Source organism: Chenopodium album, chromosome 7 (assembly GCF_948465745.1).
Source record: "Chenopodium album chromosome 7, dcCheAlbu1.1, whole genome shotgun sequence".
Classification (NCBI taxonomy): domain Eukaryota; kingdom Viridiplantae; phylum Streptophyta; class Magnoliopsida; order Caryophyllales; family Amaranthaceae; genus Chenopodium; species Chenopodium album.
In genome coordinates, this window is record NC_137840.1 from 67,804,478 (window position 1) to 67,818,404 (window position 13,927).

Here is a 13,927-nt window from a genome sequence, read left to right on the forward strand (position 1 = left end):
CATTAATTTTTTCAGTTGTCAAGGCGTACCAACAATGAACACTGGAGACTGAGTACTGTTACTTACTCCAATACTTCATATACCAACAATGAACACTGGAGACTGAGTACTGTTACTTACTCCAATACTTCATATTAATGTCATACCTCAACTTTGTCGTGCGCTCCTCTCACGATCAGGTTGTTAATTACACATTCAAAGATCAAACTCGGAGCAATTTGAGCAAATGGCACCTTTTTCATATGATGATTAAATATAATAAAAAGAAAATGACAAATTTAGCTCAACTGGAAAACATAACTAATCTGATGGTTACTTTAAAAATGAAAGCATAAATATATGATCAGCGTCACCTGTAAGTTAATGGATGGATAGGCCTTACAAAAAAGAATCGCTTAATCAGTCAAAAAAATACGTACTACAGCTTGTACCAATACCGCTATCTGCCAAGTGATGAATCCTCACTCTAGCGTAAGTAGCTTCCCTCAGCAAAACTAAAAATATTGGACCAAAATTATGTTGATGATGATGCATCAGATAGATACCAAACAACTTGGTAAGTTCTAACCAGTAGTTTTCTTGCTTCGGAAAGTCTCCTTGAGTGAAGCAAATTTCTTCTTGCACTGATTCATAGTTTTCCCAGGGACAGCAGTTGCAACCCGCTCCCAACGCTGAGGTGTTTCCTTAGGAAACGTTTTCAAGGCCTGAACAAGAGCTCTCTCTTGAACAGAAGACCACACATCTGGGTCAGATGATCCCGAAGAAGCAGCTGGGCTATCTGTTGATGATGGTGCATTTGGAGTATCTGTAGGGGTTGTTGAACTACTAGCATCAGCCCCAGCAGCAGACCCAGTATCAGTCCCATTCACAATTGGAACACCTTGGACTTCTTCTCTAGTACTAAGTGGTGATGAAATAGTTGCCGCTGGTTTCCTTTTCTCAAGGAACGAATCAAATGCCTTGGAAGAGTCTGGCTTCTGAAGAAGAACTGATTTTGTAGCCTTCAGAATCTCTTCCACTGATCTACCAGTACCAATATACTCGGAAATCACCTCCCATCTCCTAGATGTCCCTTTTGGAAATTTTACCATACCTTTTCTTAAGAGATCTATTTCTTCCTTGGCCCAAGGCTTCTCCTTTTCCTTTTCCTTTTCTTTTTCTTTCTCTTTCTCTTTCTTTTCATGGCTACTTGATGAATTCATGCTTCCATTAGCTTCCACTGCACCAGCTTGTTTTGGTTTCGGGTTTGGACTAGAACTGGGACTCTTCTCATCGTCAACCTGACCATTCAGAGAGTTTTTAATAAATTTAACCTGTTCCTCTTTTTCCTTCCCCTCTATCTTATCACATAGGCCCCTGAGTCGCAACATGTCAAGTGACATACAGAGAGTTTCTATATCATCCCCAGAAATATCAAATACACGATCAGATGCAACCTCAGCAGCAAGTGATCGAAGACGGGTCCGTTCTTTACGCAGGAGTTTCTTTTCCTTCTCTTTTGCTTTCTTATTAAGCAAAGCAGCTTCAGCAGCTTTTTTATCTTCCTCCTCTTTCTTACGCTTCTCCTCTTCAGCAATTCGTGCAGCTTCTTCCTCTTCTAACTTCTTGGCTAAGAACTTGGCTTCCTTCTTCCGCTTCTTCTCCGCTTTCTCAAATTCTTTCCTCTTGGCTATCCTGGGATCTTTTTTATAGGCATTGTCAACAAGAGAGCGTACCCGAGTATATTCTTCTTTCCTGGCTTTCTCACTTAGCTTTGCATTTTGTCTTTCCATCCATCTTTTATGATCCCGAGATTCTGCTTGCTCAAGGTCAAATTCATCTGCATGCGGAAATTCTCTCCAGCTTTTAAAGGAATACCAAAAATTATAGAATTTATCAACCTCGTCAAATGAAGAATTTTCATCTCCCAGTGAAGGGGCAGGCTGGTGAACAGACCACCGGCTATTCCTCATAAAAGCTGGACCAAAAACTTTGAAGAAATCTTGAGGTGCACAATCAGTGGGGATTTCATCATCAAATTCATCAGTTGAGTCATACATCCTTCTTTTTTGAGGGTCTATTAACAACTCATAAGCTTCTTGAATGGCCTTAAAATGGTTTTCAATTTCATCCTTCTTTGCTAGCTTTGAAGCTTCAGTTTCTTCTTGCAGAAGGAGTGCAGCTTGTTTGTCAGGATGATATTTCAAAGCAACATCCCGATAACTCTTTCTTATCTGCTCCTCAGTTGCAAGGTATCTCAAATGTGCCAACCCCAACAAAGCATAATGGTCTTGTTGTTGTTTACCATCACCTCCAGATTTCTTCTTACTCTTACCACTGTATGACTCAAAAGAAGGAGTAAAAGTTTGCTCTTTATCGTTTGATGCACTCTGATCATCATCCTTGTCTGAAACTTCTTCACAATGGCCAGAAAGTCTAAGAGCAACAGCGTGAAAAGAATGGCCAGCAGGTTCATACTTTGACACCTTTAAAGGGAGACAATTTGAAGAAACATAGAGTGGCTTCCCATCTTCAAGCTCTTGTGAGTAGGATATAAGTCGAACATTACTCACTTGCTGGGCCATCATTTCTTAATAATGGCCCCAATATCAACAAAGAACGGAAACCACCAAGGAAAATTCCAAAGATTACTCAGCTAGCAAAACCACCAAACTTGAAACTGCAATTATTCATTAAAAAAGATTTTAAGTTTCTGATAGCAAAAAATGTCTATGAAAAGACTCCAAATAATGTTTAAGCTAAAGATATACAAGGTCACATTGATTAACAAAAAATTCCAAAGAACAAGGGCACGTTTCCAGTTAGCACAATCTGGAAAAAAAAAATATATATATATATTTATATCTTTTCTAACCAAGGTAAAAATCTTAGCTGCACACAAATGCATAACACTCAAATCTCCTCCCTGATACAATTATCAGATAAGATCACAAAAACCAATCAAGTATAAAATTGGAACAAAAAGGAAGATAACAAGAAATACTATCAGCCAACCCAAAAATGTTAAAATGAACAAAGTCCATAAGAAAGGGTAGCAGGAACACAAAGTAACAGGTTACAAAGCATGGGGGGGTAACAGGAAGATAACTGTGGCAAAGATGGCTACATTGAATAACGAAGATGGGTTTCAGAGAGCACAATGACATACAAAATAATTTTCCAATATTTTATCTCAGTTTCAAGTAAGATTCCAAAGCACTAATTGATGCACAATCTTCTATAACTGAGCATCATACAATTTCAATACTAGTAAAAATCCATATTAGCTATGCAATGTTAGTTGCTTTGTTGTAAATCATTTTTTTTGTCTACACACATTATTCATTTTTTTTTTTCAATCACTGAGTTCAGCACTGAACATAATTTATTTTCAATGGAAGGAAAAATAGGAATTACCAACCTAGTAAATAAGCTACAGTCCCAATGTATAGTGATCCAACAACCCAAATTTCACCTTCTGTTGAAGACTATCAGGCAGTCAGGCCTACCCATGCCTAAGCTGCATAAAAAGGAATTTAATCTTCTACCTTTGCTCCCCCCCCCCCCCCACAGGCCCCCATGATGTGTTTATACCCGAACGCTGAGGGTTTTCTTTTGGTCAATGTTAAACTCAAACGGAGCTAACACAAACCTATGCTAGATTTTGATCAATCGGATCAAAACCAAGCTTGCTCAATCAAACAGATCGAACAAACAAACTTAATTCGTAAGTCTGCAATAATAAACTCAAGAAAACTATTATTTCAACTATGAATAAAAATTACAAACTAATGGCCTTTTATAGACTAGAGTAACCGACATAAGATTCCTACTCCTAATAGGACAACTAGACTAAACACAAATTATAAACCCAATATAACTAGGACCCTATAGCTAGTAGGCAACAAGCTGCCAATGTATTACTAAGAAACCAAATAGGAATTAACTTTCTATATTTCTTAAATAATTAATTAAAAGTAAGCTAAAACTACTACTCTAATTTAGTCTACCTTCTTGCCAATGCCGTCCCATTGGAGTACTACCAAATTAAGATCCGTTCCTGCTCTAGCCCCAAAACGACCCTCCGAGTAGGCCACGATCCAATCCAACGATAATAGAAGCCTACTTGGATGACATGTAAGAGATATAGCCTTATCGACCGCTTGACCAACTTGACTCTCTAAAACTCCCGCATCACCCCACCAACCCAAAAAATAAAATAAAATAAAAAACTATGCTGTATACTTTTAAGGCACCTTCACTGAAAACTTAAAGAGCCACTATGAATCATCTAATAAACAAGGCAGGGGTAAGACTTGGATTATCCATTGAACATAATATTTGAGTAAAATGCTTTTGCTCAATGAGATAACCTTATACCGCACAAATCAACGCTATCGCAGTAAAAGTCTAACTGAAGTTATTGGAGCTACAGAATCAGAAGAAAAAAAAAAAGTTTAAAACGATCAAATTACTTTCTTATGTAAAATCCCTTTTGGAGTTCAAAGGTATGAGCACAGGCACACAATCAACAGTGCTGCAGTTCAATCAGAGCCCCATTTAAAACATTAAGTTTATAGTTATCTATCCCAAAGCTCCTTCTAACATATATTGGGATTCAATGAGAAGATTCTTAAAATGAGAACATTTTCATTGAATATGCATATCTTTTTCAGCTAATTGAACGTATATTGATTCTGAAGCCTGTATATGCAAGAAAAAAAAAAAGGGGGCTCTCGGGAAGGTAAAAGGCTATGATACACAGTGGGAAGCTAAAATTCAATGATACAACTAAGCATCTAATACAACAACAACAACAACAAAGCCTTAGTCCCAAAATGATTTTTTATCTATCATTATATACTACTTGTTTCTAGTATATTATTAGTAATATTTAGTAAATAATAATAGGAAAAAAAGACATGCATATAGAGTAACCTTTTTGCCACGTAAGTGTACATAAACAATCCCATGTTTTATTATTTTAAATACAAGCTCACCAAGATTCGTGGAAGATTGATTCATCAAGGAATAATAGATAATGCCCAACTAACCAAATTACTTGAAAGAAAATCAATCTATCAATCAAAGCCTTAAACCTATAAGTAAAGTCGGCTATATGAAACAAATTTAATAATTCTGTGTAGTCATCGACCAAAATCTTCCTCCTCTATCCCTTGCGATCCAATGTCTCATCCTCAAGCAAATTCATATACTTCATATTCTTAACTCCTTCCAACCAAGTCATTTTTGGTCTCACTCTCCCTCGTCTAACTCCTCCAAAGAAAATAATTATAAAAAAAAATTTGCAACATCAACAAATGCCCGTCAATAATTTTTCCTCCAAAGATTCTCACTATACTGGAATCAAAGTGGGATAAGGTGATTAGGATCAGATTATTAGCTATCATGTTTCCTGATACTTATTTAATTAATTTTCTCAATTTCTCATTCATTCCTCATGGCAGTATTGCATAGAATCACACATTATGATCATCAGAGAGAGTTAATAACTTTGATTATCATTGTGGCAATTTGTTAGTAATATTATCCCTCCATTGTTGCGCAGTACAACCTAAAAGACATTGACTTGCTGACAATTCATTGTCATCTTGACTTCGCACCTTTCCCAGGCTTTCCTAACAGTTTAAAGAAGAAACAACAAGAAAGACATTTTCTGCCATCTCCTTTCTATCTTCGGGATTCCAGGTTAAAAAGAATGGTAGGAGGGTTCATAAACTCTCTTTAAAAATAAGAGCTGTTCCTGCCTTCCCGGTCAATTACAATATGCCTAAGAGCCTGATCACTATCCCATCTGAGACTAAATTAAAATTCTAGCTAAAATGTTTCCTGCTTCAAAATTTAAGCTGCCATATTATTTAGAGTATGTTTTTCACACCCATGACGAATTCTTATAGTAAAACACATGCTTCTCTAACATTAGGAAAGGCAACCTCAGAGTCTCAGACACTGATTCAAAAGCTTGATACCGTTTAACCTGTTACAAGACCTGCTAAACTACGAATATACACAATTACTCTCACAAACCAAAGAAGCATTCACGCCCTCGTTTGACTGTTGCTCGGGATTCACTCAAAGAACAAAATCCTTAATTATCACAATATGTAGTTCACCACACCAATTATCTTTAGTCCAAACATCTTCGATTTTCAGAAATGTCTATAATCAATCTGATTACAATCACCAGCAACAATTACCACCGCGCAAAACAAAGCACAATATCTAACACATCAAACCTAATGCTGTCAACCCAGCAAATCTCACTTCAAAGATTTTACCGACATACTGACATTATATAGAAACAGAACAAACACACAACCAACTACAAAAATCAAATCGGATATCGAGCAACCGCCCCACGCCTAAGCCTAAAATCAAGTACCTCTTCATACAACTTACAAATCTTAACAAAACACAGCGCAATAAAACATATAGTATACTGTATAAATATATTCATCTCGAAGAACTATAATTCTTCCAATATTTTCGCTCTATGTAGGCAACTATGGTAAGAGGATGTATAAATCAATTTAACTACAAACAAATTGGCTTGATTGGTACATGAAAAACCCTAATCCGCCAAAAAAAATCACCAGATTTTAGCAAAATTAAACACAAAATACCCAAAAAAAATCTCCGAAATTCGACCTTACAGTAATCAAAACATAAAAATTGAACTTAAATCATAAAAAAAAAAACCAAAATATAAATCGTTCATAGCATAAAACATAACAACAAAAACAAATTAACAAAAAAAATAGAGAAAAAAATACCTTGATTGAAAGCAGAGAGATCGCAGCAAAAGTGGAGATAGAAGGAAGAGAAAGCAGGCAAAGAAGGAAGCGTAAAAAGTAAGAAGTTGAAGCTTTGATGAAGAAGAAGTATGAAGCTGCGATTGGTTGCGAGAGTTTGTGAGAGGAGAAAGAGGCGTTTTCTCCTTACTGGTTTGTGAGGTCTGCTAGGGTTTTGTTTAAGTAGCAGTCTTCTTTTTGCTCATGTTTTTTAGAGGTTTACTACGGAGTTGCCTTTAACTTCTTCTATCACAACTTAGCGTATGCGTGTCAATTTTTTGTGTCACGCCGTTGTTTTTTAGTTGCAACTAGCATAGTGCCCGTGCATTGCACATTTTATAAATCAAATTATTATTTTTTTTGAAAAAAGCATGATTGATCCCGTAGGAAAAAAAAAAAATCCTAAGATAGTTCAATTAGTAATAACGGGCTTATTTTCTCTAACAATTAATTAATTATTAAAATTTTGTCCAGTTGCAATAATGGTTGATGCGTAAATAAATTAAAGAAAGATGTGATTTGAATAGTATTTTATTTCATTTGCAATTCTTTTCTTTTATTCCCTATTATTTTTTTTATAATATTATTTATTATAACTGAAAAATAAATTAATCATTTTGCCCTACATAACTACGTAAGAGAAGTAGAGGAAAAACTAAATTTACGTACTTGTCATACATTCCGCATATTACTATAGAAGAACAATGGAAGAAAAACTAAAATTTACTTGTCATACTATCTGTTCGGTATCTATACAATCTAAACCTGTTTTACCCATGGCATTCACTATCTACAAACACGATAATAACCTTATATCTTATTCACCGCCATATTTTACAGTTATCTAAGCTAAGCATTGTGTCAAAAACTTTTACATAATATCCATATAACTAATCAACAACTGATGATTGAATATACAAAACAAATATATAGAAATGGTTATTGATAAATTTTATATGATTAAAAAAATATTTATTAAAATAATAAGAATTAAAGACATATTTTATCAACTAACCAATCATGTATGTAATGCATTTTTTACGGACATGTATTCTTATACAGTAACTATGAATGTTATAAAACTCATAAAATTTCATATTAAATTATTTAAATTTTGAATATGAGCATTACAAGAGTAAGAAAATATGAAAATTTAATTGTTATAGAATGAGAAAAATTTTTCATACAGATTTCATTAGATATTATTTATGTTAAAACCAGAAACTATTTTATGTATGCATCATTTTTTTGGCATAGTTTTGCTTACTGTATACTTGTCTTCCCTTAATTGTAGGAAATTAGGCCTACTTTATAGCTTACCATATGTAGCGTACAGTGTATATAATGCCTTTGATAGGCTTGTTAATATTTACCGAATTATCTTCTTTCATTATGAACATAATATTCTAGAGAGAATATGAATTACCATACATACATATGTTATTTTGATATTTTTTATACTAAGATTTTTTATTCTTATGTAGTTATTATTATTTACATATACTAACATATTTTATGATACTTTTCTTAATATACCGTGCATGTGTATATGTCTATTACTTCACTATAATAGACTTTACTATAATAGTTTATGTATTTATTTAGAATAAAATGTATATATTTTTTTTTTATACATATGGAAACATAAATGTATAATAATAAAATAAAATAAAAATTAATAAAAGACAGCGAATCATAATAAGACATTTGTCGGTCTCACATTGAGGCGCTTGTCTTCTAGTATAGTATATAGATAGATTACTTTACTATAATAGACTTTACTATAATAGTTTATGTATTTATTTAGAATAAAATGTATAGATTTTTTTTATACATATGGAAACATAAATGTATAATAATAAAATAAAATAAAAAATTAATAAAAGACAACGAATCATAATAAGACATTTGTCAGTCTCACATTGAGGCGCTTGTCTTTTAGTATAGTATATAGATAGACTAGTCTTCTGGTCCGTGCAATACACGGCTTGTTCATAGAAAATTGCATTGAGATATGAGTGAGGAAATACTCCGTACCAATAAATAATTATGAGTGTAATATGTAACTGAAAACATAATTAAAGAAATAAAAATTTTGGGACTTTAATTTAAAATGGGAAAATTTGACATTTACTACCAGCAAAAACACCCTATATCACATTTGCTACCCGTTTAAAAAAATATTTTATTTTACTACCACCTAAAATCACATAATTATAATTTCACTACCACTTAACGGAATCCGTTAGGATTCCGTTAAGTTTATTAAAAAAAAAAAAAAACAAAGTAACCCAGCCACCCCCTCCACCTCGACTGCCGCCCCCTCCCCCCTACCGGCATCCAGCGCCCAGGGCTTTGGCCGGCGCCGGCGCGAACCTTCCCCCACCATACGCAGCCAACCTCCACCGGAAACCACCTTTTTCCCCTGCCCTGATCCCCACCGAAAACCACCTTTTTTCCCCTTTCTCCACCAGAATCGACCCCTTCCCCGTAATTGCTACACTGAAATCGACCCCCCATCCCCTTCCCTTACCCTCTTTGGCCATCCCAAACCCTAAACCACCACCCCAAAACCACCACAAGCGAAACCCTAAAATTCGTTTAGGGTGGTTTGGGGCTGGTGGTTTAGAATTAGGGATGACCGAAAGGGAAGGGGAGGGGGTCGATTTCGGTGTGGGGAATAGGAGAGGGGGCGATTTCCGGTGTGGGAAAGGGAAAGGGAGTGGTTTCCGGTACGGGGTGGGGGTCGGGGCAGCAACAACGGGAAAAGGGAGGGGGTTGTCTGCGTAGGGGGGGAAATGGAGGGAGTGGGGTCGCGGCCGGCAGGGGGGATGTCGTGGGGCCGCGCCGGCGCCGGCAGGGGGGAGGGGGTGCAGTCGAGGAGACGGGGTGCAGTGAAGTGGAGGGGTGGCTGCAAGGTGGTTACACCCAATTAGCCATTGTTGTGGGCCCCTCAAACAGAAACAGTAACGGGGTTAGTCACTGGTAGTTATTTCTACAGTTAGGTAATTATGGTGGTAGTAATATAAAATATTTTTTTAAACAGGTAGTAAATCTGATACGTGGTGCTTTTGCTGGTAGTAAATGTGAATTTTTCCTTTAAAATGAGACTTAATATAAAGAAGATGAAGGGACTAAATCAAAGAGAGAAAATAAAAAGGTTGAATTAAAGAGGGGATATGGAGATAAAGTGTTTAATGAAAGAGTTAAGAAGAATTGTATAATTTAAAATAAAAAATATAAAACGACATGTGGCACATTGAGTTGAAGAAGATGATATGGAAGTGTAATAGAACGATGACATATGTCTTTTTTGGTTTGCTTTTTTAAATAGATAGTATAGATGTTTTATTATTTGATTAGGTTAGATTTGCAAAAACAAAATAAAAAATAGGTTAATTTTTAAATTACCACCCAAAAATGTAATCAATTTCGAACTAACCACCCATTTAATTTTTATTTTAAATTATCACCCTTTAAATTAAATAAATGCTCAAATTACCACTCATTTCAAAAATCCGGTGGATTTTCCGTCTGTAGGCCCCGCTTAACAATTTTTTTGACCCTTTTGACTGATTTTTTCCCCGATTTTTCTCTTTAAAAACGCTCACTAAACTTTAATTCACATTTCCTTCACCAAATTCTACCAAATTTGAAAGAGAAAATATGAATTGAAGTTAGGAGAGCGTTTTTAAAGAGAAAAATCGAGGGGAAAATAAGTCAAAATAAGCGTTAGGTGGGGCCCACTGACAGAAATCCACCAGATTTTTAAAATGGGTGGTAATCTGAGCATTTATTTAATTTAAGGGGTGGTAATTTAAAATAAAAAGTTAAACGGGTGGTTAGTTTGAAAATGGATACATTTTTGGGTGGTAATTTAAAAATTTTCCTAAAAAATAATAGGGTTATTCTACATAGTACCACTAAGGTATTCACTTTTCTAAGTTGTGCCCACCCATTTTCAAAATTCTACGATGTCACCCCAAGGTACGTTTAGTGTGTACGATGTAACCCTGCTACCGTTAAGTTGTCGTTAGCTATTGTCGTTAGTTTTATGTTGCCTCACCACCAAAACCCAGCCCTACGACCCAGCCCCAACCACCCTAACTAACGCATCTAGCCACACCCACACCCAGCAACCGCCACACACCAACCACCACCACACCTAGCATAACCGCCACACACCAACCACCATGAAGAAAATTGAACGCATCCCTAACCCTAACTAGCCCCACCACCACCACTGCCACTGCTGGCAATAGCTACCGGCACTCCCATCCCGACCTACCCCAGCCAATGCACCACCTTAGCCCAACCCCAAACTTTGCAGCTGACGCACCACCCTAGCCCAACCCAAAACACCTCAGGCCCAACCACTACCGCACAAAACCACCCCCTTTTCCCTCACCCTTTAAACAGCCAAATCGACCATTCGGGGATTCAATGGTCGATTCCGGTCAATTTGAGGGTGAAAGGGTAAATGATTGGAGTTTTTTGTCCGTTAGGGTTCAAGCATCAGATTTTTTGTGGTCGAATCGGTGGCGAATTGCTATTGTTGTTTCGGCGGTGCGTTGGGCTGGTTGCGGTTTGCAGGGTGGGTGCAGTGGCTTGGGTGAAGTCTGGTGGCTTGGGTGAAGTCCGTGGGTGGTTTGCTGGGCGGGTGAGTTTGGAGGAGGGAAGGGTTGGTGGTACGTGGGTGGTTTTGCATGAGGGAGTTTTTTTTTTTTTAATTTTTTAAACAGATTTTTTAGCAAAAGTTAACGGTGTTAACTTTAGGATTAGTGGGGGGTTACATCGTACACACTAAAGGCACCTTGGGGTTACAATGTGGAATTTTGAAAATGGGTGGGTACAACTTAGAAAAGTGAATACCTTAGGGAAACTGTGTAGAAAAACCCAAAATAATATTATACAAAATAAAAAATGATATTATGACAAACTTTTAAATAAATCGGATGTATAATAAATATTGTTTATTCTAAAATGAGCAAAAGTTACCCTAATATGAATAAAAGTTACCATGACATAAATAAAAATTATGAAATATTTATGCTTTATCAATAAAAGTTACCCAAAAAATTGTAAAAATGACCTCCGATGTACAGTAAATTACTGTACACCGGATGTATACAAAAGTTATTCTTGTATTATATATGATTATTGCTATACATCATAGACAATCTAAAAGAGATTGTCTTGTGTGCATTGAGTATCAAGTTTCTATACCATTGTATTCGGATCTGACCTAACGAGCTTGACCCAAATATGAAATTTACATATTATAAGATAATCAGAAATCTTATTTAACTTCAAACTAGCCTAACCTAAACCAAACAACCAATGAGTCAAAGCTCACCCGATCGATTCGAAATTGGCTGAGTGTGAGTGGCATATGTGCTCAAATCAAAGATCTTCTCATTCGAATACAAACACAATAAAGGAATACAGCAAAAGCAGGAAGAAAAAAACTATAGTATTTTTTTCCTCAAATTGGTTGCTTTATTTCTATAATATATTAGAATTAACTGGTTTTTTTTTTTTAATTAAACTTGTTTTTACTAAACTACCATTATTTTTATTGAACTGAATATTTTTTTACTGATTTTTTTTAAGGTAGGCTTTAACAAGACGACAAAGAAAATCAAGGAGTTGTTTTGTTTTTGGGTAGTTGTAGAACAAACACAATGGTGTAGGGCATCTCCTAGTTGCAGTCGATAGTTTATGTGCCCTAGTACCACACCCTTATAAATGAAAATTTAGGCACCTTTTAGATACATTTGCATGCACATATACAATATATACTATATAGGTGCACCCAATGAGAGAAAACTACCCTTGGGTACACTTTGCAACCAATTGTATATTACCTCTGTTTTTTTTATTATTGCACCATACAGGTTGGACACATTTGATAGTGGGAAAAAAGAAAAAAAAAAAAGAGAGAGAGAGAAAGGTAAAAATACAAAACTGTCCATGTGATATAAGCATAAACAAAAAATAAGTGTGAGAAAGTAAGGTGTATGTTGGGTATCTGCAATGTGAACAAAGATTTTTTGTCCTAAAATAAAAATTGTGCAATATTTATTAAACTTTTTTTAATAGACAAATGGTACAATATTAAAAGAACGGATGAAGTATATATACTTCATAGATATTAGAGCATTCTCACTAGTGAGCAAAAAAAATTCTCCTCATTCTCTCTCTACCCACTTTCTCTCTCTTCCCAACTAAATTTGCTCATGAGCATTTTTAGTGAGCAAAATCTATCCCAGTACTGAGCAAAAAAAAAATGCTCATCAATCTCTCTCCTACTTTTTCACATACCCCACCAATATCTCTCTCTCTTACACATCACCCTATTAATATTTATTATGTTTTGGTTAAATTAATATTTATGGGTACTAATTACAATTATACTTTTATTTAATTTAATACAATTATTAAATTTTCATTCAAAATATTGAAATTTAATCGCTAATTAATTATAAATGTAATACAACATAAAATTTAATTAGCGTACGAATACATTTAATACTACAAACCAATAACGAACCTAGATTTTAAACGTACGATTAATACTCTATTAAATTGTAATCTTACGACAAATTTATTTTTTTTACTCATTAATAGAGCCATATTTTTGCCAAATGTGTTCCACTAAATCCGCTTTTAATTGAACATGAGTGTCTCTGTCACGTAGTGACATTCTTCTGTGGACGTACGTGTCGAAATCAACGTTTGGCGGTCGGCCAACATTGAATTCAAAAGGCTCGTTATTGTTAACTGTAGCACTTGTAGTGGGTCTTGTAATTTGCGGGCGATCTTGTTCATAGTACCTTCTTAAAACTTCGGCCCGAGCATAGTTGTGTCGTTCATCTTCGACAATCATGTTGTGCATAATGATACAAGCTTTCATTATGTCACACAATATGTCTTCGTTAAACGCAAGGGAGGGTTGTCGTAGAACGGCAAACCGAGCCTGTAAAACCCCAAAAGCCCGTTCAACGTCCTTCCGAGCTGCAGCTTGTTTATCAGCAAATAATTTTTCCTTTTGAAGTTGTGGAAGTGTTATACCTTGAATAAAAGTAGCCCATTTTGGGTAAATGCCATCTGCTAAGTAATAGCCCAAGTTGTAC

The 13,927-nt window shown here is 35.5% G+C and overlaps 1 protein-coding gene across 1 annotated transcript; it reads right to left on the reverse strand.

The window, feature by feature from the left end:
- Positions 1-312: 312 nt before the first annotated feature.
- LOC145639262 (uncharacterized) lies at positions 313-6,993 on the reverse strand. Its single transcript, XM_081690452.1, has 2 exons — positions 6,774-6,993; positions 313-2,659 (listed from the first exon to the last, which is right to left on the reverse strand). The coding sequence occupies exon 2, from the start codon at positions 2,565-2,567 to the stop codon at positions 564-566; it is 2,004 nt and encodes a 667-aa protein (XP_081546578.1). The 5' UTR covers positions 2,568-2,659; positions 6,774-6,993; the 3' UTR covers positions 313-563.
- Between the last annotated feature and the right edge of the window lie 6,934 nt (positions 6,994-13,927).